The sequence below is a fragment of the Trachypithecus francoisi genome, unplaced genomic scaffold (assembly GCF_009764315.1).
Source record: "Trachypithecus francoisi isolate TF-2019V2 unplaced genomic scaffold, Tfra_2.0 Lachesis_group13, whole genome shotgun sequence".
Classification (NCBI taxonomy): domain Eukaryota; kingdom Metazoa; phylum Chordata; class Mammalia; order Primates; family Cercopithecidae; genus Trachypithecus; species Trachypithecus francoisi.
Window position 1 is genome coordinate 118,339,076 of NW_022681458.1, and position 24,991 is coordinate 118,364,066.

The 24,991-nt window shown below is 49.1% G+C and overlaps 2 protein-coding genes across 12 annotated transcripts in view; both read right to left on the reverse strand.

The window, feature by feature from the left end:
• Positions 1–12,152, reverse strand: part of LOC117095263 (ATP-dependent 6-phosphofructokinase, platelet type-like) — a 430,270-nt gene extending 418,118 nt beyond the window's left edge. For 2 of the 9 annotated variants that reach the window (XM_033232061.1, XM_033232057.1), the window contains exons 1-2: positions 11,684–12,142; positions 10,440–11,371 (exon numbers count right to left, since the gene is read on the reverse strand). In XM_033232061.1, the coding sequence (XP_033087952.1) occupies positions 10,806–11,371; positions 11,684–11,753 (636 nt within the window). In that variant the 5' untranslated portion in view covers positions 11,754–12,142 and the 3' untranslated portion in view covers positions 10,440–10,805. The other 7 variants (XM_033232062.1, XM_033232060.1, XM_033232058.1 and 4 more) reach the window with 7 other exon arrangements.
• LOC117095266 (SH3 domain and tetratricopeptide repeat-containing protein 1-like) overlaps positions 1–24,991 on the reverse strand; it is a 563,227-nt gene that overhangs the window by 510,847 nt on the left and 27,389 nt on the right. The window contains exon 5 of one of the 3 annotated variants that reach the window (XM_033232069.1): positions 13,691–14,181. The exons of the other annotated variants lie outside the window; for them this stretch is intronic. The gene's annotated coding sequence lies outside the window, so the exon portion shown is untranslated. Of the gene's footprint in view, positions 1–13,690; positions 14,182–24,991 lie in introns of those variants that run through there. 3 annotated transcript variants of the gene reach the window in all.

Sequence of the window (24,991 nt, forward strand, 5' to 3'; positions counted from 1 at the left end):
TTACACTGTTGGTGGGACTGTCAACTAGTTCAACCATTGTGGAAGACAGTGTGGCGATTCCTCAAGGATCTAGAACTAGAAATACCATTTGACCCAGCAATCCTATTTCTGGGTATATACCCAAAGGATTATAAATCATGCTGCTATAAAGACACATGCACATGTATGTTTATTGCGGCACTAGTCACAATAGCAAAGACTTGGAACCAACCCAAATGTCCATCAATGACAGACTGGATTAAGAAAATGTGGCACATATACACCATGGCATACTGTACAGCCATAAAAAAGGATGAGTTCATGTCCTTTGTAGGGACATGGATGCAGCTGAAAATCATCATTCTCAGCAAACTATCACAAGGACAGAAAACCAAACGCCGCATGTTCTCATTCATAGGTGGGAAATGAATAGTGAGATCACTTGGACACAGGAAGGGGAACATCACACACTGGGGCCTGTTGTGTGAAGGGAGGAGGAAAGGATAGCATTACGAGATATACCTAATGTAAATGACGAGTTAATGGGTGCAGCACGCCAACTTGGAACATGTATACATATGTAGCAAACCTGCACATTGTGCACATGTACCCTAGAACATAAAGTTTAACAAACAAACAAACAAACAGAAAACAAATCAACAACAAGGAGAACTTTCAAAACTGTATAAATACATAGAAATTAAACAATGTGCCCTTGAATATCCAATGGGTCAATGAAGAAATTAGAAGGAAATTAAAAAACTTCTTGAAATAATTGAAAACAGAAACACAACATATCAACGCCTATGGTATACAGCAAAAGCAGTATTAAGAGGAAAGTTTATAACAATAAACTCCTACATTTAAAAAACAGATTTAAGGCAGGGCGCGGTGGCTCAAGCCTGTAATCCCAGCACTTAGGGAGGCCGAGACAGGCGGATCACGAGGTCAGGAGATCGAGACCATCCTGGCTAATACGGTGAAACCCCGTCTCTACTAAAAAATACAAAAAACTAGCCGGGCGACGAGGCGGGCGCCTGTAGTCCCAGCTACTCGGGAGGCTTAGACAGGAGAATGGCGTGAACCCGGGAGGCGGAGCTTGCAGTGAGCTGAGAGCCGGCCACTGCACTCCATCCTGGGTGGCAGAGCAAGACTCCGTCTCAAAAAAAAAAAAAAAAAAAAAAAAAAAAAAAAAACAGATTTAAAATAAACAACCTAACAATGAACTGCAATGAGCTAGAAGAGCAAGAACAAATCAAATCCAAAAGTGGTAGAAGAAAAGAAATAATGAAGATCAAAGAGGAAGTAAATCATATTGAAACTAACAAATATGAAAGATGAAGAAAAATGTTGTTTTTTTGAAAAGGTAAATAAAATAGTCAAACCATTAGCTACATTAAGAAAAAAAAGAAATTCCAAATAAATAAAATTAGAAACAGAAAAGGAGAATTACAGTTGGTACCACAGAAATACAAGGGATCATTGAAGACTATTTTTAACAACTGTATGTCAACAGATTGGAAAACCTAGAGGAAATGGATCAATTCCTGGACATGTACAACTTACCAAGATGGAACCAAGAAGAAACGGAAATCCTAAACAGACCAATAATGAGTAACCTGCATGACTATGTAATAATAAAAAGTCTCCCAACAAAGAAAATCCCAGAACTAGGTGGCTTCACAGCTGAATTCCACACATTTTTATTTCAATTCTTCTCAAACTATTCCAAAAATATTGAAGAGGAGAGAATTCTGCCAAGTTCATTCTTCAAAGTCAGCATTACCCTGATACCAAAATAAGACAAGGACACAATAAAAAGAGAAAACTATACGTCACTACCCCTGATGAACACAGATGCAAAAATCCTCAACAAAATACTAACAAACTGAATCCACTTCTACCACTTTTGGATTTGATTTGTTCTTGCTCTTCTAGCTCATTGCAGTTCATTGTTAGGTTGTTTATTTTAAATCTGTTTTTTAAATGTAGGAGTTTATTGTTATAAACTTTCCTCTTAATACTGCTTTTGCTGTATACCATAGGCGTTGATATGTTGTGTTTCTGTTTTCAAAAAGGAAATCAAAAAGATTATACATCATGATCAAATGGAATTTACCCCAGGATGCAAGGATTGCTCAATAAACACAAATCAATAGACACACTACATCACATCAACAGAATTAAGGACAAAACCATATCATTTCGATAGATACAGAAAAAGCTTTTGATAAAATTCAACGCTGCTTCATGATAAAAAGTCTCAACAAACTAGGCACTGAAGGAAACCTACCTCAACACAATAAAGGCTATATGTGACAAACCCACAGCTAACATAATGGTGAATGGGGAAACACTAAGAGCTTTTTCTCTGACATCTGTAACAAGACAAGGACGCCCACTTGTGCCACTCGTATCCAACACAGCACTGAACGTCCTAGTCAAGAGCAGTTAGGCAAGAGAAAGAAATCAAGGGCACCCAAAGTGGAAAGCAGGAACTCTAATTGTCTGTTTTCAGACAATATGCTCTTATATATTTAAAAAAAAAAAAAAAAGACTTCAGCAAAAATCCCTTTGAACCGATAAACAAATTCAGTAAAGTTGCAGAATACAAAATAAACATATAAAACTCAGTAACATTTCTATAGACTAACAATGAGCCAGTGGAAAAAGAAATCAGGAAAGCAATCCAATTTAGCTACAAAAATATCAAATGAGGCCGGGCGCGGTGGCTCAAGCCTGTAATCCTAGCACTTTGGGAGGCCGAGACGGGCGGATCATGAGGTCAGGAGATCGAGACCATCCTGGCTAATACGGTGAAACCCTGTCTCTACTTAAAAATACAAAAAACTAGCGGGCGACGAGGCGGGCGCCTGTAGTCCCAGCTACTCGGGAGGCTGAGGCAGGAGAATGGCATAAACCGGGAGGCGGAGCTTGCAGTGAGCTGAGATCCGGCCACTGCACTCCAGCCTGGGTGGCAGAGCAAGACTCCATCTCAAAAAAAAAAAAAAAAAAAAAAAAAATCAAATGAAACTAAAAATACCTCAGAAGTCTAACCAATCTTTAACTAAGTTAAAGATCTCTATGAGGAAAATGATATTCTACCCTCTGAAGGTAGAACACTGGAATCTAGAGACAGGAAAGGGTGGCGGGAGGGCAGAAAGGGAGAGGTTGGCTAATGGATCCAAAATTACATCTAGATAGTAAAAATGAGGTTTAGTGTGCTATAGCCTTGTAGGGTGACTATAGTTTATAATTTATTGTATATTTTCAAGCAGCTCGAAGAGAGGATTTTAAATATTCCCAGCATTCAGAAATCACAAATGTTTGAGAAGATGGACACGCTAATTACCCTCATTTGCTAATTACACATGATAAACATGTATTGAAATATCACACTGTATCCCATGGATATGTACCATAACGTGTCCATTAAAAATAATACTTGTTAAAAACCCAAGGGCCATTTCTCATTTGTCCTATGTCAATGTCATGGTCCATTGGTGGAGACCTAGCCATTTGCAAGTAAGACTATAGTCACTTGAGCTCAAAGCAAATTAATCGTCACAAAAACTACCACTGGCACCAAGTCTTCTTTCCAGAATTTCTGGCCCACAGCACTGCCACAGTCACTGTGGGCAGGAAAGACACACTAGCAACCAAGTTTCAACCCCAGCACAGTGGATGCTTTTATTTCTCTGGTTTGGAATAAGTGTGTGTTCATAACTTACATTTACTCCAACTGTCCCCTTGCTTAAATAGTTCCTTAAGGATGACTTCCTGTTACTAAACTCCAACAGCTTCTGAGCATCCATTATATTCTCCAAAGTCAATAAAAAGAGAAAATGTGTTGAAAGCCTGATAATGTTCACTTAAGAATCCAGCACGATGTACCGCTTGAAATGGCCACTCCCCCTTGTTCCTTTACATGACCTTTAAAGTTGGCCTGGCGCGGTGGCTCAAGTCTGTAATCCCAGCACTTTGGGAGGCCGAGACGGGCGGATCACGAGGTCAGGAGATTGAGACCATCCTGGCTAACATGGTGAAACCCCGTCTCTACTAAAAATACAAAAAACTAGCCGGGCGAGGCGGCAGGCGCCTGTAGTCCCAGCTACTCGGGAGGCTGAGGCAGGAGAATGGTGTGAACCCGGGAGGTGGAGCTTGCAGTGAGTCGAGATTGCGCCACTGCACTCCAGTCTGGGCGACAGAGCGAGACTCCGCCTCAAAAAAATAAAAAATAAAAAAATAAAGTAACCCCAGTTATTACACATAATTGAAGCCATAATTTCTGCAATACCATTAGGTCCACAGAGGGTGGGGCCAGGGGACTTCAAAGTCTGTCTCTGAATTTTTTTTAAAAAAGGAAAGCTTATGAGAGTAGGTAATGAAAATAAATATTCACACAACTCGAAACAGGGGATGGTGACACATAAAGCTCCAGCCTGGCACAGGTGTCCAGCCAGTGAGGGTGGGGACACACACTCGTACGGTCCCCACAATCCCCCAGAAGTGCCACAGACATGTGGGTGACCTGAGACAGCCAGGCTCTGAATTCCAGGAGTTGTCTGGCTCTTGTGCACCCCATGTGGTCCACAGTGCACGACGATGACCCACGTCACCAGTCCCGATGCAGAACACAAGAATGCCCCATGTCACGAGCCCCCGCTGCAAAACATAGCCCGAAGGTGCCAGCCCAGCCTCCTACACACACTGGCCACCAAGGCACTGTCCTCCAGGAAGGAGGACCCCAGAGGTCGTGGCAGGGTGAGGTTCGGCTCTTCATCATCCCCGAGAAGAGGGGAAAGTCCCAGCAGACATTTGGGGAGCCTCTACAGGTGGCTCTGGGACTCTGAGCAGAGATTCAAAGATGTCCCCAGATACGCCAGACTCAAACCTAAAACAGGCCATTCTTCCAGATATACCCAGACTGGAACCTACAGAGGCCATCCTTCCTAGCTTTCCTCTGGAAAAGCAGGCTTAAAAGAGTATCGACTAAAAGGGGCCACCAGGAAGAGGGAAGTCCTATCTTTAAAAAAAGAAAGATTTTTTTTAAAAAAGAGGCATTGAGGCTCTGACCCATCTGAGCACAGAGTACGTGCTCGGCAGCATCTGTCAGAGCAGAGCAAGCACACACATGCTCTCCATACCCTGTGCTCCCGGCCCCCGTGCTCCCCGAACCCATTCTCCCCGCACCCGTGCTCCCCACCCCTGTGCTCCTGACACCCGTGCTCCCCACACCCACGATACCCACACCCACGCTTCCCACACCTATCTATCCTCTCCATGCCTATGCTCCCTGCACCCGTGCTCCTCGTACTGTGTTCCCTGCGCCCATGTCTGCTCCTCGAGCTCTCTTCCACTGATTTCCTCTGTACGTCCCTCTTGATAGTCACTGTCACCTCGAATCACCTGGCTAAATGGAGGTAAAGAAAAAGTCTAGAGTAGCACTTTGGAGGACAGAGTGGAAGTGGCTGTTTACCAAGCAGGGCTATGAGATGAGCGCATCTGAACCCCATTAATCCTGATGGTCAGTTGATTAGCCCTGTTCTGCAGCTGGGGACACTGAGGTGCAGAGGGACGGGCTTGCTTACCCCGGACGATGCTGACAGTGTGGGCCCAGCCCAGTCCCACAGCCACCAGGAGGAGGCTCCCGAGTGGGCAGGCACGGAGGTACAGCCCAGAGAACGCCTGGGACCCTGGCACAGACTCCTTAGGAAGGAAACAGAGAAAGGTCCACAGAGACTCAAGCGGTACAGAAGAAGGTCACCCATGAGTTAAAAATAGATATTTGTGCTTTATCGTCCCAGCGTGCTAAAAATCCAGCTCGCTCACACGAACGGCCTGACGTGAGCCCGGCCTCCTTCAGCACTGGGCTAAGCGAGAGCCGAGAGCCGCACCTGTCCCTCTCCAGACAATAGCAGGCTCCGCAGCTGTTCTTCAACGTACTTGACACCCTTCTGTGAGGATTAAGCTACACTCTGTCGACACTGGGTAAGTTTAATCCCGACACAGCTAACCGTGTGGATCTGCAGTGAACAAACAACTTACTTTGGATGATTCTGTCACTGACAAAGACCCTGAATCTCCCAGTAAAGCTTAGTGACACGACTTACCTCTCTGTTTTCATTTCAGGTACACTGGCCTATAAGGTCTAGTTTACCTGCTGATAATGCCTTGCAAAGACCACCAGGGGGCCCCACATCATTTTCAGCTTCATGGGGATATGAATTTCCCTTTGATGACAAAGATGATGGGGAAATAAAACAAGGATCCAAAACAGATGCCTGTGTGTTTCCTGGGAGTGATAAGGCCAGGACTGCCGCTCTGTGTCAGGTGAGGGAGTAACAGAGAGAATGGCACCAACTCCTGAGACAGGACCTGAGCATGGTGCAGCCACCGCCTGTGGCCACGGAATTTCCAGGGAACGCAGGCCCCAGTTGCATGGTACAGCCACCATCTGCGACCACAGAAATTCCAGGGAATGCAGACCCTCAGTCACATGATACAGTTACCATCTGCGGCCACAGAAATTCCAGGGACCGCAGACCCTCAGACACATGGTACAGCCAACACCTATGGCCACGGAAATTCCGGGGAACATAGACACCAGTTGCATGGTGCAGACACCACCTGCAGCCACAGAAATTCTGGGGAATGCAGACTCCAGTTGCATGGTGCAGCCACCACCTGTGGCCATGGAAATTCTGGGGAATGCAGGCCCCAGTCTCTAAAGTGTTCTTTGTTTTATGAACTTTACTGCAGTGAATGTGGAAGAGTTTCTCTCTGTGCAGAGCTCAGTATCCAGAAAGGAAGTCGGCCCTAGGAATGCCTTCCTCCTCTTCAGAGCTCAGGGCCCAGGGCTGACGCCCTTGGGAGGGGTCCTTGTGTGGCAACTGTGCCTGTGGAGGGTTCCCAAACACTCACCGTGCACCTCCTGGGAGCGGAGACTACAACAGGGAGCCAGAGACTAAGCTCTGCTCAGACAACAGTGAGCTGATGGCCTTCCACTCTAAGTTCCAACTGCACGGAGTGTGTATTCCATGAATGCTTGTTAAATGAATGATTCATGTAAGGTCGTCTGTGCTGACCTTTGCTGGTCTGCTAACTGTGGGCTTCAGAGCATAGACCTCATTCCTGGAGCAGCCAGTTCTTCCCAGAGTGAGGGCTGCTGGAGTTTGGACAAAGTGCAGGGCTTCTGTCCTGCAGCAACGTGCTCAGGACCCTGAGCTGGGCACGCTGGGGCCCTCTCCAGCAGGAGATCCCCAGTCCTGACCTTGCAATACCAGTGAACCCCAGGGGAGTCCCAAGTGCTCAAAATCAAGAAAATGTCCGTTGTGATTGAACATATCCATTTTAGAAGAAATGGCAGATTGCCACCTCCCTCCTCAAACTAGGGACCATAGATCGATCCACAGCCCTCACTGAGGCTCTGCCTTAAACCCTGCTAAAACTACCAGCCAAACACTCAAATTTACATTAGAGTTAAAGGAAAAAAACAAACTAACCCAAACCCCTGTAAGAAATGGTCAAGTAACCTGTGATACAGCAACCCAAAGATTAAACATTAAAACAATGAAGTAGCAAGATATTAAAAGAATATAAACTCTATGTACATGATGGCTCAAGGTTCTAAAATTACAGAGACAAATGGAATGGAAGAGGGATAGGTTTACAGATACATATTTTATTTTTTAATTTTTAATATTACTCCTCTAATGTATGATTTGACTAACCAGATGATAATTCAGCCAAAAAAAAAAAAAATCAAGTATGTCTATAGATAAATATGTAAAGAATCCTTCTCTCTGATGCCAATGGAATTAGTTTGGGTCTGGCCCACAGTCTTCAATCTTTTAATGAAGACACAAAAACGATCTTTCAAGCTTCTAGAAAAAAAAAAGAAAAGATTTAAAACCAGGACCCCAGAAGAAAAGGACCCGCTGTGTATCACAGCGTCTCTCCACGCCTCTCCACCCCAGACAGTGCTCCCTCTTTCCCCATTTTCATACCTACTGCACAAAGCACTTAGTAAAGAACTATCTCAATTCATGAGTCGCACAGCACAAAGGGCCGATGTCGCTGCCAAACATACCCTGCAGCCCCAAAACGAAGCAGCAACCCCCAGTGAAGGAAGAATGAGAGGCTGCTGGTTGTAATTTTAAATCTCACAACTCAATGTCTTTGCACTTTCCTGCTTTGTTGGTTTCAAGGGCTTATTAAAATTAACCCCCCTACTGGATATTGAAGAAAAAAGCAGGACGGTTGTGCAGGCTCCGAAGAGGCAGAGCCCTCGTTCCGCGGCCACCCACCGCTGTCTTTCTACCCACAACAGACGGGTTAACAAATTAGTCTCCCTTAGAGCGCACTGTTTATGATCATTGCGAACAAATGGATGCAATTGCTTCTTCTGAGATGTAACAAGTTTTGGGCCCTCAGCAGAAAAAACAAACAAACAAACAGGGCACTGGCACAATAGTCATAACCTCTGCGTGACACACACACAGAAGGAAAATTAAAGCCGTGGAGGCGGAGGCGTTCGGAAAGGGAAGGTGGAAGCAGGAAGGACGCCCACAGAATAGAGTGGTCAGAAACCAACCACGTCAACAAAGGGCGCCTTAGACGGTCCAGAGGACAAAATGCCCCTCTTTACAGGGTAAACACCCATTTGCCAAACTAAGCCAGTGACCGCAAGCAACAGTTTGCGTTTTTTTTTAAGGTGTCGAGTAACGATGAGAAGAGCAAGAAATGAGCTTAATAATGGGACTGACAGGGCCCTAGGCTGGTGACTCAGTTGATGTGCACAGCATCAAAACCCGGGTTCCTCAATGCGCTCCCTCTGCAGTTCAGGACAGCACTACAACTCACCCCATAAATCACTGCTTAAAAAGCAGTTCTAAAAAAGAGACGACCCATTTGAAAGCAGCTGGAGGAGGACGACAGAGAGTGACTCTCAGAATCCAACTGCTTGTAGCCTCGGAACCATAACAAGAATATGAAACTAGCGGGTCCAGTTTGAGGCAGAACAGAGATGCTGTCACGGCTCTCAGGGGGCTGAGCGGGAAGCCCATGGCTCAGTCCCCACAACGCCCTAATGGTGCCTGGAGCAGCCCACAGGCCTGTGTCCTTCGTATGGGTTCACCTTCCTAGTTTCCTGGGTACATTCAATGTATAGCCTTTATTCGCCAAGAAAAGAACATTCAAATCAAACTACTGTCATAACTGAAGGACTCTTAACACTCCAGTCCACACGTTCAAAAGCCCACAAATATCAGTGCTGCCACTGTGCAGGTAACAATGTTTTCGATGCATCATGCACGTAACCAGTAACGATGTTTTCATGTTTTCCCTAGCCATCTGATCCAGGATACTTAAATATCTGTGAGAATTTGACACTTAGTTATCTGTGACTTTCAGATAGATTTCACAAGGCTACTTGGCCAAGAAGGCCTCACCCTCCTGATCCCTGGCACAGGCGCCCCTACGTGCCCCTGGGGCCTGGGGCGCGCACTCTCCATCACCTCCCGCTCTTCAATGTTAAATGTCCTCCCGGGGCGCCCGCGTCGTGGGCCCAGGCTCGGGCCCCTCCTGGAGAGCCGTTTCCACATTGCAGGGCAGGGGAAGCCCAGAGCCCGCGCCGCGGCGCCGCTTACATCCCGGAGTTCCCGCTTTCTGGTCCTTCCCGTCCACGGAGGCTGGCGGGGAGGGCCTGGGACCCATTTTAGTTTTCAGTTTTGTCACGAACCGGAAGGTGACAGCACATGCGAGCGCAAGAAACCCTTTGTGTAAATCTTCCAGCGGAAACGCGAGGGGCTGCCGGACCGCCTTGGAGACACCACGCGGGAACCCAGAGCACCCCCGCCGCGTCCTGCATTGCAGCATCCGGGACCCCGTTCACACCGCGCGGGGCACGAGGCGACAGGAGGCGTGCGGGGACCCGGCCGTTTCTTTCTCGACATGCTGCGTGGTGGCGTGGGGCGGAGTTGGGGGCCGGGGGGCCACTTAGGAAGTGATCGCGCTGTACCCTCGCTTCGGAGGGGAAGCCCGGCCCCGTCCTACAGCTCAGACGCAGAACGACCCCCGAGGGCTCTCCAGGCGACCCCCTCTGCCAGGCTCCATTTAAAACATAAACCGGAGGGGATGAAAAGCTCACTATCTTCCGGATGGAGGTTCCTACCGCCATGTCCCTTCCTCCTCCGCCCCACCCGGCAAGGACCCCGGGGCTGCCTTGCCGGCTCACGCTGCCCCGCACGTACCCCTGCCCTGCCGCTCCCGGGCACCAGCTTCGACCCAGTTCTCCCGATCGCTTCCCCGCTCTTCTCCCCGGTTCTTCCCATTGCTTCCCCATCTTTCCCCGGTCCTCCCATCGCTCCCCCCTCTTCTCCCTTGTCCCCCCATCCCCTTCGCCCTGTTCTCCCTCTCTCCGTCCGTCCCTCCCTCGCCGCCTGGAGGGGGACGCGCACCTTGAGCATCCCCGCCGCTGGTCAGCACGCCGATGGCCTTGCCGGCCCTGGAGAGGTGCTCCAGGAACTTCCGCAAGGAGGCCTTGCGGGCCCGGGAGTCGTCCGCGTCCATGGCGAGGAGGCCGAGGGGAGTCGCTAGTCCTGGTGCGTGGCAGGCAAAGGGGACCCCGCCCGCGCGCACCGGACTCCGAACTGCTGCCCCGCCCGCGCCGCCGCCCGGCGCCAGCGCCAATGGGCGGTGACGGGCGGGGCCCGAGCGCACTGGAGGGGCTGCGGGGGCGGGGGCGCGGCTCGGGGCAGGAGCAGGGAAAGGGGAGGGAAAGCACAGAGGCTGGCGGGGAGGGGGGACGGGTGTGGGCAGAGCACCTACGTGGGAGTCGTCATATGTGGGGGCCGCGCTAGCGGTGGGGGAGGTCGCAGATGCGGGGGTACTGCCACAGCTGGGCGGGGTCCCTGCAGGTGGGGCCGCGTTGCTGGTGCGGGAGCCTCGCGGGTGGGTTGGAGGACTCTGGTTGGGGGCTTTAGAGATGCCCGGAGAGCCACAGGTGGGGGCAGGGGCAGCGTCCGGGGGAGGGAAGACCGCAGGGGGGCGAGGTCACAACGTTTGCTGGGTGCGCCATGGCGGGGCGGAATAGAACGCGGGGAGCATCTCCCGGGGGGTGCAAGGGAGACCGTGAGTGGGTGCGAACGCCGGGGCGGGTGGAAACCCGGCAGTTGCTGGGAGCGCCCATGGCGGGGCGGGATGGAATTGGGGCGCGGAGACCCTACCTGGACGCGGAGGCTCGCGGCAGGCCCCGCTGCTCCTGCTGTTGTGGGCGCCGAGCCCGGCCGCTCGCACAGCTTCTTCTTGGCCACAGGATTCCTCCCGGGACTGCGCTGGGAGCCCCGGGGCGCGGCTTCCTCGATCCCCGCCCCCAAGTTTTCTCTGCAGCCTGAAGTCGGGAAGGACGCACCGAGAGTGGATCCTTCAGGTGGTGGGAAAAGCTGAGCGCGGCGGGCTTAGCTATGACGAAACTGAGATTTTCCGGGCCCACGGGGGCTGTGGCACTCCTGGGCCACTGGCCCGGCCCTTTGGGAGAAGAAGCCTTGGGGTGGAGGAGGGTATTGGGACGCGACCCTCACAAACGCCTGGGCGCGCGAAAGTCAGAGTGGGGCAGGAGGAGGCCCAACAGGACTGGCCTGGCGGGGAGGCGGGACGACCCTTCCTCCCCACGGACACGCACGCTGCTGTACACTGTGCCGACCTTGGCTGACTTCACTGGCCAACTCCACGTGCTGAAATATGCACATGCAATGCTCTGTGCGGTTGTCCATCCACAGCTTAACAGCCTGGTGCCAGCTACCCTGCGAAGGGAGAGGGGGCAGCCCCCACAAAAGCACGGGCTTATGGGGCCCCGGTTCCTTCAGTGCTCACCCCACGAAGTAGGGCTGCCAAACGGCCCCACTCGAGGGCTTACCGGAGGATGGTCCTGCGTAGTAGGTGTTTGTTCAACAGATAAGAGACAACAAAAGAGACTAAGAAGAGGTTTGTTCTATGAACCGTTGAAAGTGAAGCAATCGCAGAGGAGAGTTTCGCCAAAGGGCAATCCTGGGGAAAAGATGGAGAGGCATGGATTTTTCTTGGATGTGTGCCTCGTCCTGGGGCTCATCCCTCTGAGCATCAAATAGTCATTGCAAAAGAGGAAAAAATAATAGGCTGCGGACAATGCTGGATGTCTGCTCTCCCTCATGGCCAGAATTAACGGGGAAATTCCTAACCCCTCGTGGTCCTCAGAATCACTTGTCTTATGCACACCCAAACTAAACCACTGAAGTCCAGTTTCTGGGAGCGCAGCCAGGGAATGTGTATTTTTAATCAAACCACCTAGGTTACTCTGATGAGTGCAAAGTCAGAAAGCGCTGCTCTCATGCACTGAGCCTGAGCATTATTCTAGTAATAAAAAAGGAGAGGAGTATCCTGGGTGTCTTAAGGTGGCAGTTGAGTGGCCTTTGCCTTCTGGCGGGCAGAAAAGCAGACCGAGGCTCTAAGCACCTGCACCCACCGCTGGGCTCAGGATCTGTGCTGGAGAATAGAAGGGCTAATTTAATTATTCATGCCTTTTTAGAGCATATTACATGTGGAGAAGGTGGGGCACACTGAGTTTTATTTCAACCAAATACCCCTTATCTCCTTATACAATTGATATTTTTATATTGAACATTAGGGGATGAGTCATTTGTCATCAGATTGTCTATAATACAGAAAACGATAGACACAACCTAACAGTTCAAACATGATGAGTTAAATAAATAATGGTAAAAATAGACGCTACAATAATATTTAGTGCTGTTACCGCTACGAAGATAAGTGTCTACTGACATGGAAATATGTTCAGGACATACAAATAAGTGAAAAGGCAGGCCTAGACACAGTGCGAGCCTGTGCGTGCGAGTGTGTGTGTGTATGAGTCTGCATACATGTGTAAATGTTTCTGAGCATTTTATTTCCTTTCTTTTGTTTAGTATAGGTAATGCCATTTTTCTCTCCGATGGACAGGTATTGTTTAGGGAATAAAAATAGTTAATTAAAAACAATAAAATTTAGAGTGTCAAGACCCCAAGGGTACGGATTTTGCTCAAAAGTTTGTCTGCATATAAGGGCTTGGGTCACGATGGTCACTGGCGGTCCTCACACATCTGTTCTTACGAGTTTGGCCCATTGCTCAGTCAGTCAGGGAATTAACATATATTAATATATACCTGTACGTAAGATGGAAAAGAATAGCTCTGACTCTGTTTTTTTGGCAAGTCATGTATTTTAATGGTGCTAAAACTAGAGGTTTGCTTTTTTTGTTTTTTTTTTTAATATTTGGCCTTAGCAATTAATCCTCTAATTCAACAGGAAGATAATCTCATGTGCGTCCATGTGAAGAGACCACCAAACAGGCTTTGTGTGAGCAACATGGCTGTTTATTTCACCTGGGTGCAGATGGGCTGAGTCCGAAAAGAGGGTCAGCAAAGGGAGATAAGGGTGGGGCTGTTTTATAGGGTTTGGGTAGGTAAAGGAAAATTACAGTCAAAGGGGGGTTGTTCCCTGGTGGGCAGGAGTGGAGGTCACAAGGTGCTCAGTGGGGGAGCTTTTTGAGCCAGGGTGAGCCAGGAAAAGGAATTTCACAAGATACTATCATCGCTTAAGGCAAGGACTGGCCATTTTCACTTCTTTTGTGGTGGAATGTCATCAGTTAAGGCGAGGGAGGGCATTTGCAATTCTTTTGTGATTCTTCAGTGACTTCAGGCCATCTGGGCGTATACTTGCAAGTCACAGGGGATGCTATGGCTTGCCTTGGGCTCAGAGGCCTGACAGATATTGCATGCCGTGCTGACCCTACAGCTTCTACCCAGTAGGGCCTGGGGTGTGTGTTTGTTCTTTATTGTCCCCTGACAGATGACTCCAAACTGTGGCCCACACCAGCACACAGTTATACCCCAGGAATGATTACTCCTTGGGCCAGGAGTGCAGGCTTCACTGGGTCCTCTGCCCCAGGGGCTCTCCGCGGCTGCAGCAGATGTCTACTCAGGGCTGCCATGTCTTCTGAAGGCTCAGGCTCATCAGGGGAGGAGCTGCTTCCACGCTCGCTTCTGTGTTGCTGGCAGAATTCTATTGCTTGCAGGCTGTTGGACTGAAGGCCCCAGTCTCTCCGTAGCATCAGCTTCAGGCTACCCTCTGCCCTGGGCAGGTGACTGGCTTTGCCAGAACTAGCACCTATCAAGAGACAGGGTGAGAGTTCCAGTGGACGGAACCTGCAGCCCCTCCCAATCCAATCTGAGGAGAGACCGCCATCTCTTTTGCCTGGTTCTATTCATTAGAAGTGAGCCGCTGAGTCCAGCCCTCTTCGAGGGTCTGGCTGTGAACACTAGGGGCAGGGACCAAGGGGAGCCACTTGGGAGGGGAGGTGCTGCCTGGGACCTGCCTAGGACAAGGTGAAGGAGAACATGCCTAGGGACAGACGCCCTTCCCACTGCCCCTCTGTGGTGAGTGCAGGAGTTGCGGATGTGCCCTAAAGGAGTTGTGGCATCCCAGGAGGGAAGCAGCTCTCAGCCATGAGGGCACCATGACCCAGCGCCCCAGCATGTCGGGCTGCACATTTCAGGGCTACCTGAGCTGCAGCCTCTTCCCCTTCCCTGCTGTCTCTGCCTGTGCATGGAGTGGGCATCTCAAATCTGCAGAGGCCAAACTGAGCTCAGGCCTCTGCACCCCCGCACAATCCCCCACCGCTCAGTCTTCCTCAGCTCAGCTCCTGATGTATCCATCTTCCCAGGGCCTCAGGCTGAAGCCTTGCAGTTCTCCTCCACCCCGGCATCTAAGTCCCTCAGAAAAGTACCTCTTGACTCTTCGTTGCATCTGGAGCCACTGGGGCCAAGCCACCACCTCTGACCTGGACCAGAACAGGCTCCCTCCCCATCCCCTGCTCTGCCCCCACCTCCACCCCAACCCCATGCCTCAGGTGTCCTCAACTTCAAAGTCAGGGTGCACCTATCAGGATGTAATTCAGGCATCTTCTCTGCTGACTCGGAGTCACAGGCCCCACACATGGCACACTGGCCTGTCCTCTGCTCCCTTCAGATCCTGGTGCTGCCCAGAGGCCCATGCAGGCACCCGACAACCTCAGGCCCAGCCTGCTCTTTCCTCAGCCCAGACCCTCTCTCCCTACCCACTCTGTCCACCTTCCTCAGGTCTGTCCTGCAACGTCTCCTGCATGGTGAGGCGTCCGCAGATCACCCTCTTAGAAATTTTGGGCTCCATGCACACTCCTGTTCCCTCCCTGCTTCTCTTCAAAAATCATCCGTGTCACACATGGGGGATTTCACCTATCTGCTGGGCTTCTCCAGAGGTCCCCCTGCTGAACTCTGAATGCCGTGGATTCAGAGATCTTTGACTATTCCCTGCGGCACGCCCAGGGCAGAACAGAGTGAACATATCATGGGTGCTGCTGAATGAATGAATGAAGGAAGGAAGGAAGGAAGGAAGGAAGGAGTGAGTGAGTGAAGGAGCCAATGAAGGAGTAAATGAGTGAATGGGTGAGTGAGTCAGTCAGTGAATGAGTGAGCGAGTGGATGAGGGAAGGAATAAATGAGTGAGTGAGTAGGTAAATGAGTGAATGAGTGAACGTGAGTGAGTGAGTGAATTGCTGAGTGAGTGAATGAGTGAGTGAGTGAATGGGTGAATGAATAAGTGAGTAAGTGAATGAATGAGTGACTTAGTGAATGAGTGGGTGAATAAGTGAGTGAGTGAATGAGTGAGTGACCGAAGGAATAAATGAGTGATGAGTGAGTGAAGGAATGAATGAGTGAGTGAATGATGACTTAGTGAATGGATGAGTGGGTGAATGAGTGAGTGAACAAATGAGTGGGTGAGTGAGTGAATGGGTGAGGGAAAGAGTGAGTGAATGAGTCAATGAGCGAACAAGTGAATGAGTGAGTGAAGAAGTGAGTGAGTGAATGAGCGAATGAGTGAGTGAATGAGTCAATAAATGAGTGAGTGTGTGAGTAAAGGGTGAGTGAATGAGTGAGTGAGTGAGTGAGTGAATGAGTGAAGAGGTGAACGAGTGAGTGAATGATTGAGTGAGTGAATGAGTGAATTAATGAGGAAATGAGTGAGTGAGTGAATAAGTGAGTAAATGAGTGGATGGGTGAGTAAGTGAAAGAGTGAGTTAGTGAATGAGGGAATGAATGAGAGAGTGAATGGGTGAGTGAATGAGAGAGAGAATGGCTTAGTGAATGAGTGAGTGATTGAGTGAGTGAATGGGTTAGTGAATGAGCCAGTGAATGGGTGAGTGAGTCAATGGGTGAGTGAGTGAATGGGGGAGTGAATGAGTAAGTGAATGAGTGAGTGAGTAAAAGCGTGAGTGAATGAGTAAACGACTGAGTGAGTGAGTGAATGAGTTAACTAGTGAATGAATAAGTGAGAGAATGAGTGAGTAGGTCGCTCAGAGGAGCGACCCTCTGACTGCTACAGTAGACAGGAGCTGAAGGAGGAGTCTGAAGGGTGGGATGTGCCCACTCAGTACATATACCCTGCTCCACACATCCCCAAAGAAACCCAATCTCACCAGAGTGGTCTCTTGAGAATTATTAGTAAGAACCTTTTTTCTCAATATTTCATATATGCAGGATGATTTCTTTCTTTCCTTTAAAAGGCCAATCGTTTTTTGGACTTGGAATTCTCCACTGCTGGTCCACGCCACTGTGTTCTCACAAAGGGGCATCCCCCGAGTTGGAGAAAGAGTCATTCCCAGGAATGGATAAAAGCCAGAAGGGTATCATCAGATGGGGCAGCTTCTCCTATCATCCTCCCCTTCCTGCTTGGGTTACCCTGAGTGACTTGGTTTGGAGGTCTACAAAATGCGGACATATCAAATTTGGATAAAAGCCTAAGCAGTTGAAGAGGTTGCAGTGCTAGCAGGAAGGTCTTTGGCTCCCGGCACCCTCCTCCCCTGCAGTCTCTGCTGGACCCAGGACTCTGACTCCACCTTCGGCCTTGGGGGTTTCCTCCCTTCCTTCCCAGCCACTGAGCCGCCTTGGGCTAATCTGCAACCTCAGAGGCGCAGCCCTCCTCCTTTCCTCCTGCCTCTTCCTCTGTTCCCACTTGCCTTCTGCTTCTTTTGGGACTTTGGAAAGTCCAAGAATAAGCAAAATCGTAGACCAGAAAGCACTGCCTTCAGCCCATTCCCCTCCCACCAGCTTCCCTTCAGATCCTTGATCTTTCAAAATTATTTTGCTTTGTATCTAGATGCTAAACTTTATATAGAAAACAGGTGGAGTTGATTTCTCGGCCGAGTACAGTGGCTCACACCTATAATCCCAGCGCTTTGAAGGCTAAGGTGGAAGGATTGCTTGAGGTCACATGTTTGAGACTAGCCTGAGCAACACAGGGAGACCTCGTCTCTACAAAATTCAAAAAAAAAGAAAAATTAGCCCGGAGCGATGGCACATCTGTAGTCCCAACTACTTGGGAGGCTGAGGCAGAAGGGTCACTTGAACTCAGGAGTTTGAGATTACACTGAGTTACGATTATATCATTGCACTCCAGCTTGAGTAAGAGAGTGAGAGACTGTCTCCTAAGAAAATAAAAATAAGGGCCGGGCGCGGTGGCTCAAGCCTGTAATCCCAGCACTTTGGGAGGCCAAGACGGGCGGATCACGAGGTCAGGAGATCGAGACCATCCTGGCTAACACGGTGAAACCCCGTCTCTACTAAAATATACAAAAAATTAGCCGGGCGAGATGGCGGGCGCCTGTAGTCCCAGCTACTCGGGAGGCTGAGGCAGGAGAATGGCGTGCGTGAACCCGGGAGGCGGAGCTTGCAGTGAGCTGAGATCCGGCCACTGCACTCCAGCCCGGGCGACAGAGCGAGACTCCGTCTCAAAAATAAAAAATAAAAATAAATAAAAATAAAAAGTGCTGGAGTCCATATCCAAGCCCACAGTCAATTGCGACATGTGGATCTTTTATTTTTATAATCCTCCTCTCTTGTCTAAGTGCCAAATGACACTCCCATTGTGTGTAACTACTTCCACCTTTGTCTGGCTTCTCTTTCTTTATGTATTAAGAATCACGTTTCATAGAGTTCTGAGAAAATAAATAAATAAATCAGCTGTGTGCCGTGGCTCATGTCTATAATCTCAGCGCTTAAGGAGGCTGACATAAGGATTGCTTGAGATCAGGAGTTTGAGACCGGCTTTGGCCACATAACGAGATCCTGTCTCTACAAAAAATAAAAAAATAAAAGAAAACATTAGCAGGACATGGCACACCTGTAGTCCCAGCTACTCAGGTGGTGGAAGCCTGAGGATTGGTTCGACCCTAAAAGGTTGAGACTGCAGTGAGCTGTGATCATACCACTACATTTTGGCCTGGGTGACACAGTGAGACTCTATTTCTAAATAAGTAAGTAACTAACTAAATAATTAATTAAATTAAATTAAATAAAAACAGGTGGAAGCTTCCCAAGACTTTGATGCGGAAACAAGTTGCCCTGAACCAATTAAAATTAGTATCTAAAAACTGGAAAGAAATGAAAGAAGAAAGTTGCATTATTTCTGTAAAGTATGAGGCCATTACAAGTTTTACTTTCTCTAGGACATTTTCTCAGTGGTGTCAATTGAAGTCCACTTCACAGAATGACTTCATCTCCTGAGCACGTTGGAGAACGATGGTTAAAGAGACTTCCTGGCACTGCCGATACTTTTAGTGTCACATGGAAGCACCGAGAGTCATCTGTGTGAAACAGCTGGTATTACAGCGAAGACATTGGTTTGTTCTTTCACGAACGTCATCGGAACATTTCCCTAATGACTAGCGTTATGTCAGAAAATAAGCGGAGAGAGATAGTTCTTTACTGGCGAATAAGTTACCCAAATTTCCCAGTTAGAAAGACAATCATGATTTTAGCCATGTCAGATGAGGTCAGATATGCCCTATGCTTCAGTGATGGAATGTTACCTCTGAATATTGATTAACAGGTATCTTCCACAGCCTGTGACCTGTCGCTGTGCACAAGCTTGAATTCATAACTACCAGCCCTTGAAGCTCCCTTGCTGCCCAGGCTGGACTGAAGTGGCTCCCGACTGAGGTATTCAAGGGGAAACTCACTGAAATATTTGAAACCACCGCCATCAACAAGAATGCTCTTCCTGTGTGCCCGGATGCACACGCAGAGCGTTTTCTTTTTTCTTTTCTTTTTCTTTTTTTTGTAGATGGGGTCTCACTCTGTCTCCCAGGCTGGAGTGCAATGGTGCGATCTCCACTCACTGCAAGCTCCGCCTCCCAGGTTCATGTCATTCTCCTGCCTCAGCCTCCCGTGTAGCTGGGCCTACAGGCGCCCGACCCAGCACCCGGCTAATTTTTGTATTTTTAGTAGAGACGGGGTTTCACCGTGTGAACCAATATAGTCTCGATTTCCTGACCTTGTGATCCACCCGTCTCGGCCTCCTAAAGTGCTGGGATTACAGGTGTGAGCCACCGCGCCCGACCTCAGAGAGTTATCTTGTTAGTTGTATACGCCAGCATCTCGCAGGAGCTTTTACCTTCTTTGGGCGTCAACTTTGAGATTCTGATGTAAGCCACAGACCTCTTCCTCTGCCTGCAAGAACACCCACCCACAGCCACCTGTTGACTGGTTTAGAGAACTCCTGAGCCTACAGCTGCGTCCATCTACAGGAGGAGGAGTGAAGCCTAGACCAGGGACAGGGTCAGAGCTGCGGTCACTCATCCAGGGGTGGACAGCTCTGCATTCTTGGGAGGGCACAGATACCCTCTTCTCTTGGAAGGCCAAGCCCAGAGCCTAGGTGGTCTTTGAACCCAAATAGGCTTTGTGGTCTAGGGAATGAGAGACACATTCACCAGGGAAAGAAATTGGGGATCTTGGTCCTGAGTTTGTGGGGCAGACTCTTGTCATTTTCCTCCCCCTTTCCCTGCCATGCCTTATTTGAAAAGAGGTCACTTCCATTTCAGTGAGCCAAGATGGAGCCACTGCATTCCAGCCTGCGCAACAGAGTGAGACTCTGTCTCAAGAAAAAAAAAAAAAGAGAGATCACTTCAAAACTTCCCTGTTCAAACAGTTGACCCTTGAACAACAGGGTTTAAACCGCGTGGGTCACTTACTTACACATGGATTTTCTTTCACTTCTGCCACCACTTAGACAACAAGACCAACCCCTCCTCCTCTCCTCCCACCTCTTCCTCCTCAGCCTACTCAATGCAAAAATGAGAAGAACCTCTATGATGAGCCACTTTATGAATAGTAAACACATTTTTGTTATGATTGCTTTCCTCTAGCTTACTTTACTGTAAGAATACACTATACAATACATATAACACACAAAATGTGTGTTAACTGACTATCTGCGTGATCACTGAGGATTCCACCCAAGAATAGGCGATTAGTAAGTTCCTTTGGCTAGTCAAAAGTTATTGTCCGAATTTCTTTTTTTTTTTTTTTTTTTTTTGAGACGGAGTCTCGCTCTGTCGCCCGGGCTGGAGTGCAGTGGCCGGATCTCAGCTCACTGCAAGCTCCGCCTTCCGGGTTTACGCCATTCTCCTGCCTCAGCCTCCGGAGTAGCTGGGACTACAGGCGCCCGCCACCTCGCCCGGCTAGTTTTTTGTATTATTTAGTAGAGACGGGGTTTCACCGTGTTAGCCAGGATGGTCTCGATCTCCTGACCTCGTGATCCGCCCGTCTCGGCCTCCCAAAGTGCTGGGATTACAGGCTTGAGCCACCGCGCCCGGCTCAAATTTCAACTGTGTGTCGGGTTGGTGCCCTTAATCTCTGCATTGTTCATGGGTCAATTGTATTGCTTAAGAGATGGTCATTGGAACACTCTTTAGGGGCTATTTTTTTGTTTAAAAAAGTTTTTGCCACGATGGGCCACTCATTTAGGGCCCTAGGATTCCTCACTTCTGAGCTCCTGCTGCCATAGACCAAGTGCTGATCATTTTTGTTGCTCAACATACTTGTCACTTCCATCCATCACAGGACCCACTCTGACCTTCCAGGAGCTGCTCCTTCCACTGCCTGTGATCCTGAGGGTCAGCACGTCCAGTCAGGCCAAGTAGCGAGATCAGTCCTCTCCTCTGCCCCAGTTCATGGATGGGCACAGGATGCAGGTGGTGGGGGTAGTCCACCCGGTTCCTGCTAATCCCACTGGATCATCAGGTGGGGAGAGTCAGCTTGCATAGTGAAACCAAAGAGAGCCGCGAGATGGAGAGTGAGAGTCAGAAACCAAGAGAGTGAGATACACACACACACACACACACACACACCACACACACAAAGAGAGAAAGAAAGAGGGAGAGTGAGAGGGACAGAGAGAGAGAGAGAAAAAAAGTCAGAGAAGCAGAGACACAGAGAGACATAGAAAGATGGAGAAAGAGATGAGAGGAAGAGAGAAACAGAGACACACACAGAGTCCTAAAAAGAGACAGAGAGAGACAGAGCAACCAGGAGAGAGACACTGAGAGGGAGAAACAGAGACAGACAAAGTGAGAGGCAGAGAGAGATGGAAAGAGAGATGGGGAGAGGGACGGAAAGAGAGAAGCAAAAGCACAACATTCCTTGAATTGCTTCTCCCTGAAGTCACCATTCTATTTCTGCACTTCCAGTCGCCACCAGGAATCTTTCTAAGTCACCTGTCCTCCTTCCTTCCTCAACTTCCTCACGCACTCTTACTAAAACCTCCTGAAATCTGCCTTCCCAATGACAACTCCTCCTTGAAATGTCACCACTGACTTCCAAACAACCAGCCAATAAAAAAGGTTTTTAAAACAATGACTTCCACCAGTTACTCAGTTTTACTAAAGGTTATGGTGCTGTTTCTTAACACTTCTCTCGAAAATCTTTCTCTTTGTTTTTTATCTCTTTGCATGAATTCACATGAAAATAGAGCACATATTATAGTGAATATAGACTCTACATGATGTTTTGTGCATACTTATTATTAGTGATAAACACTGTATAAGTAATTTATTTTTGTCATTTCTTTCTTACTATGGTTTGAAAGTGTCCCCCAAATTTCAAGTGTTGGAAACTGAATCCCCCATGCAGTAGTGCTGAGGGGAGGGATCTTTAAGGGGTGATCAGGTCATGAGCGTTTCAACCTCGTGAGTGGACTAATGTTGTTATTGGGGGAGTGGGTTCCTTATCACAAGGGTTGGTCTGTTACAAAGGTGAGTTTGACCCCTCTTACTCCTTCATGCTCTTACCCTTCCACCTTCCTGTGGGATGACACAGCACAAAGGTCCTTGCCAGATGCCCAACACCCCTTAACCTTGTAGTTCCCACTTCCAGGACTGTGAGAAGTGAATCTCTGTTTTTGTAAATTACCCAGTCTCAGGCACTCTGTTAAGAGAAGCAGAAAACAGGCGAAGAAAAAATGTTTTAGGATCCTCTTCCCTCACAGTTGCAGTGAGAAGTTTATAGGTTTGTTTTGCTTTGTGGAAGATAGAATGCTAAATAGTAGGCATAATTTTGAAGGTTTCTCTTTCCATCCAAATAGTTGATTCATTTTGAAATTTCTGTTACACTGAGTTATTGACTGTCATGTGCGTCCGTGTGCAGAGACCACCGAACAGGTTTTGTGTGAGCAATAAAGCTTTTTAATCACCTGGGTGCAGGCGGACTGAGTCTGGAAAGAGAGTCATTGACGGGAGATAAGGGTGGGGCCGTTTTATAGGATTTGGGTACATGAAAATTATAGTCAAAGGGGGGTTGTTCTCTGGCGGGTAGGAGTGGGGGTCACAAGGTGCTCAGTGGGGGAGTTTTTGAGCCACGATGAGCCAGGAAAAGGAATTTCACAAGATACTATCATCCCTTAAGGCAAGGACCGGCCATTTTCACTTCTTTTGGGGTGGAAGGTCATCAGTTAAGGGTGGCACGGCATTTACACTTCTTTTGTGATTCTTCAGTTACTTCAGGCCATCTGGGCATACATATATGTGCAAGTCACAGGGGGTGCGATGGTTTGGTTTGGGTTCAGAGGCCTGACGTTGACCTTTGCTTCTGATGCCTCAGAGACGTCTCGAAGAAAACCACAGAGGAAACCTCAAGTGCCATGTAGTCTGTCTTATCTAAGTGCCCTCTGGACTTCGAGAAGGCTCTTTCTGTGAACCAGAGAGCTAACAATGTAGCCCAGCTCAAGACACTTTCTTGGAAAAGCTTTCAGAACATAACCATTCCTGGGGAGCATCACAGCGTTTAGACTTCACAACAGGCACCAGAGAGCAGTCAGAAGGCCACGGAATATTTTGCCCGAATTCCTTCCAGCATTGTGTTCCAGGAACCTTGAAACTCCCTCTCCCTCCACGTGGGTCTTAGGTTTCTCTTTCCAAACCCAAACAGACTTGTTTTTAAGCAATCCCCAGGAAGATGATGTCTTATCATTATATATAGTTGAATTGTAAATCTTCTAAATTCAGAAAGAAAGAGTATGGAAATAATTCAGAAGCCCTTGAGTTTTTAGCGAGAAAACTCTGCAGTGAGGGGGGGGACTCTTTTTATGTTGCGAATTCCCGGCGTGGTTCTTCCACACGCGATCCTTGCTTGTGTCTCTCTCCAAGCCTGTCTGTGAATAACCCACTCATCCTTCCAAGCTCAACTAAAACGCCATGTGACAGAAACAGTCGGTTCAACATCTATCTCCTCCTCCTCTTCTGAATAAGGCTCCGCACTAAATGCTTCATTCCCCAGCTGTCTTTGTGCACCCATGTGGCCATGTGGGTCCACTCTGGCCCATGTAATACAAGTAGAATTGTTGAGCAGCAGGACGTCCAAAAGGACTCCTTAAAAGGAGCCAAACTACTGAGTATGGCTTTTTTTTTTTTCTTTTTTCCTGCTGCTTTGAATGCAGCTGTGATTGCAGGAACAAAGCTACTCTCTTGGGGCATGAGGTGATCTAGAAGATACAACCACCTTCAGTCAAAGTGCCTGAGGGAATGATAGGAGAAGCTGGACTCTCTGATAAGATCACAGATCCAGTGCCCAGGGGAGGATTGCCTGCCTTCAGATTTCTTTCATGTGAAAAGACAGACCTTTGAGGGAAGGTCTGACACCTGGCACCTCCCTGTCTGGCTGGGACTTGGGAGGCCACAGGGACCGCCTCTGGCCACCAGGTGTCGCCAGCACTGGGCGGGGGCCTCCTGGGCAGCCCCAGGCCTGTGGTGAGGGATATGGGGCGGGGTCTTAGGGCTGCCCCAGCTCCTCATGTTGCTCTAAGGCCCCCAAGATCTCGGTCCCTGGACTGGAGCGCCCTGGCCCCTCAGTCCATAAGGAGCACTGACACGGTGCCGGTGTGATGCGGAGGAGGGGCGGGTGCCTGCTGGGCAGAGGGTGGAGACACCCCAGGTCTGAGTCTGCCAGTCCCAGCTCTCCACCCCTGCAGGGCTGGGGGCAGAGGGAGCACAGCACCTCCCCTCGAGACAGATCTGACCCAGCAAGGTCTCAGCCAGGCTGGCTGGGGCCCCGCCCCACTGCACCTGCCGTGAGCTGGGGTTCCCTTGTCTGTGAACCCGATGGTAAGACACCGGTCCCACCCCACCCTTCCTGGGGGATGTGAAGATTCCAGGTGTCTCGGGACTCCAGGAAGGAGTTGCTCAGTGCAGGCTGGCACCCTGGGCAGGCTTCCTAGAGGAGGCACCGGGATTTGGGTTGGATCTTGCATCGTGGATTCAATGTGAGGATGATGCCATCCTCCAAAATGTCCTTCTCCCGACCCTGTTTTCTTTGTTAAATGTAACTTGACACTTGACTGTCAAGACTCAGTTTGGTGTCACCTCCTCCAGGAGCGCCCCCCTGACTACAATCCCCGTTCTTTACCCGGTGGCCACAATTGCCCGCTCATGTGTCAGCCTCCCTGGTTGAGACTGAGTTCCTGAGGGTGGGGCCTCGCCAGCTTGGGAGCTGGGTTGTATCTGCTAACCTCGCCGGCTCATCTAGCTGGGTGCAGAGCTCCAGGGAAGCCACTGGGCCATTCCTAAGGAAGGCTGGAAACCAGGCCTCTGGGGTGTGTGGAGATCCCACTC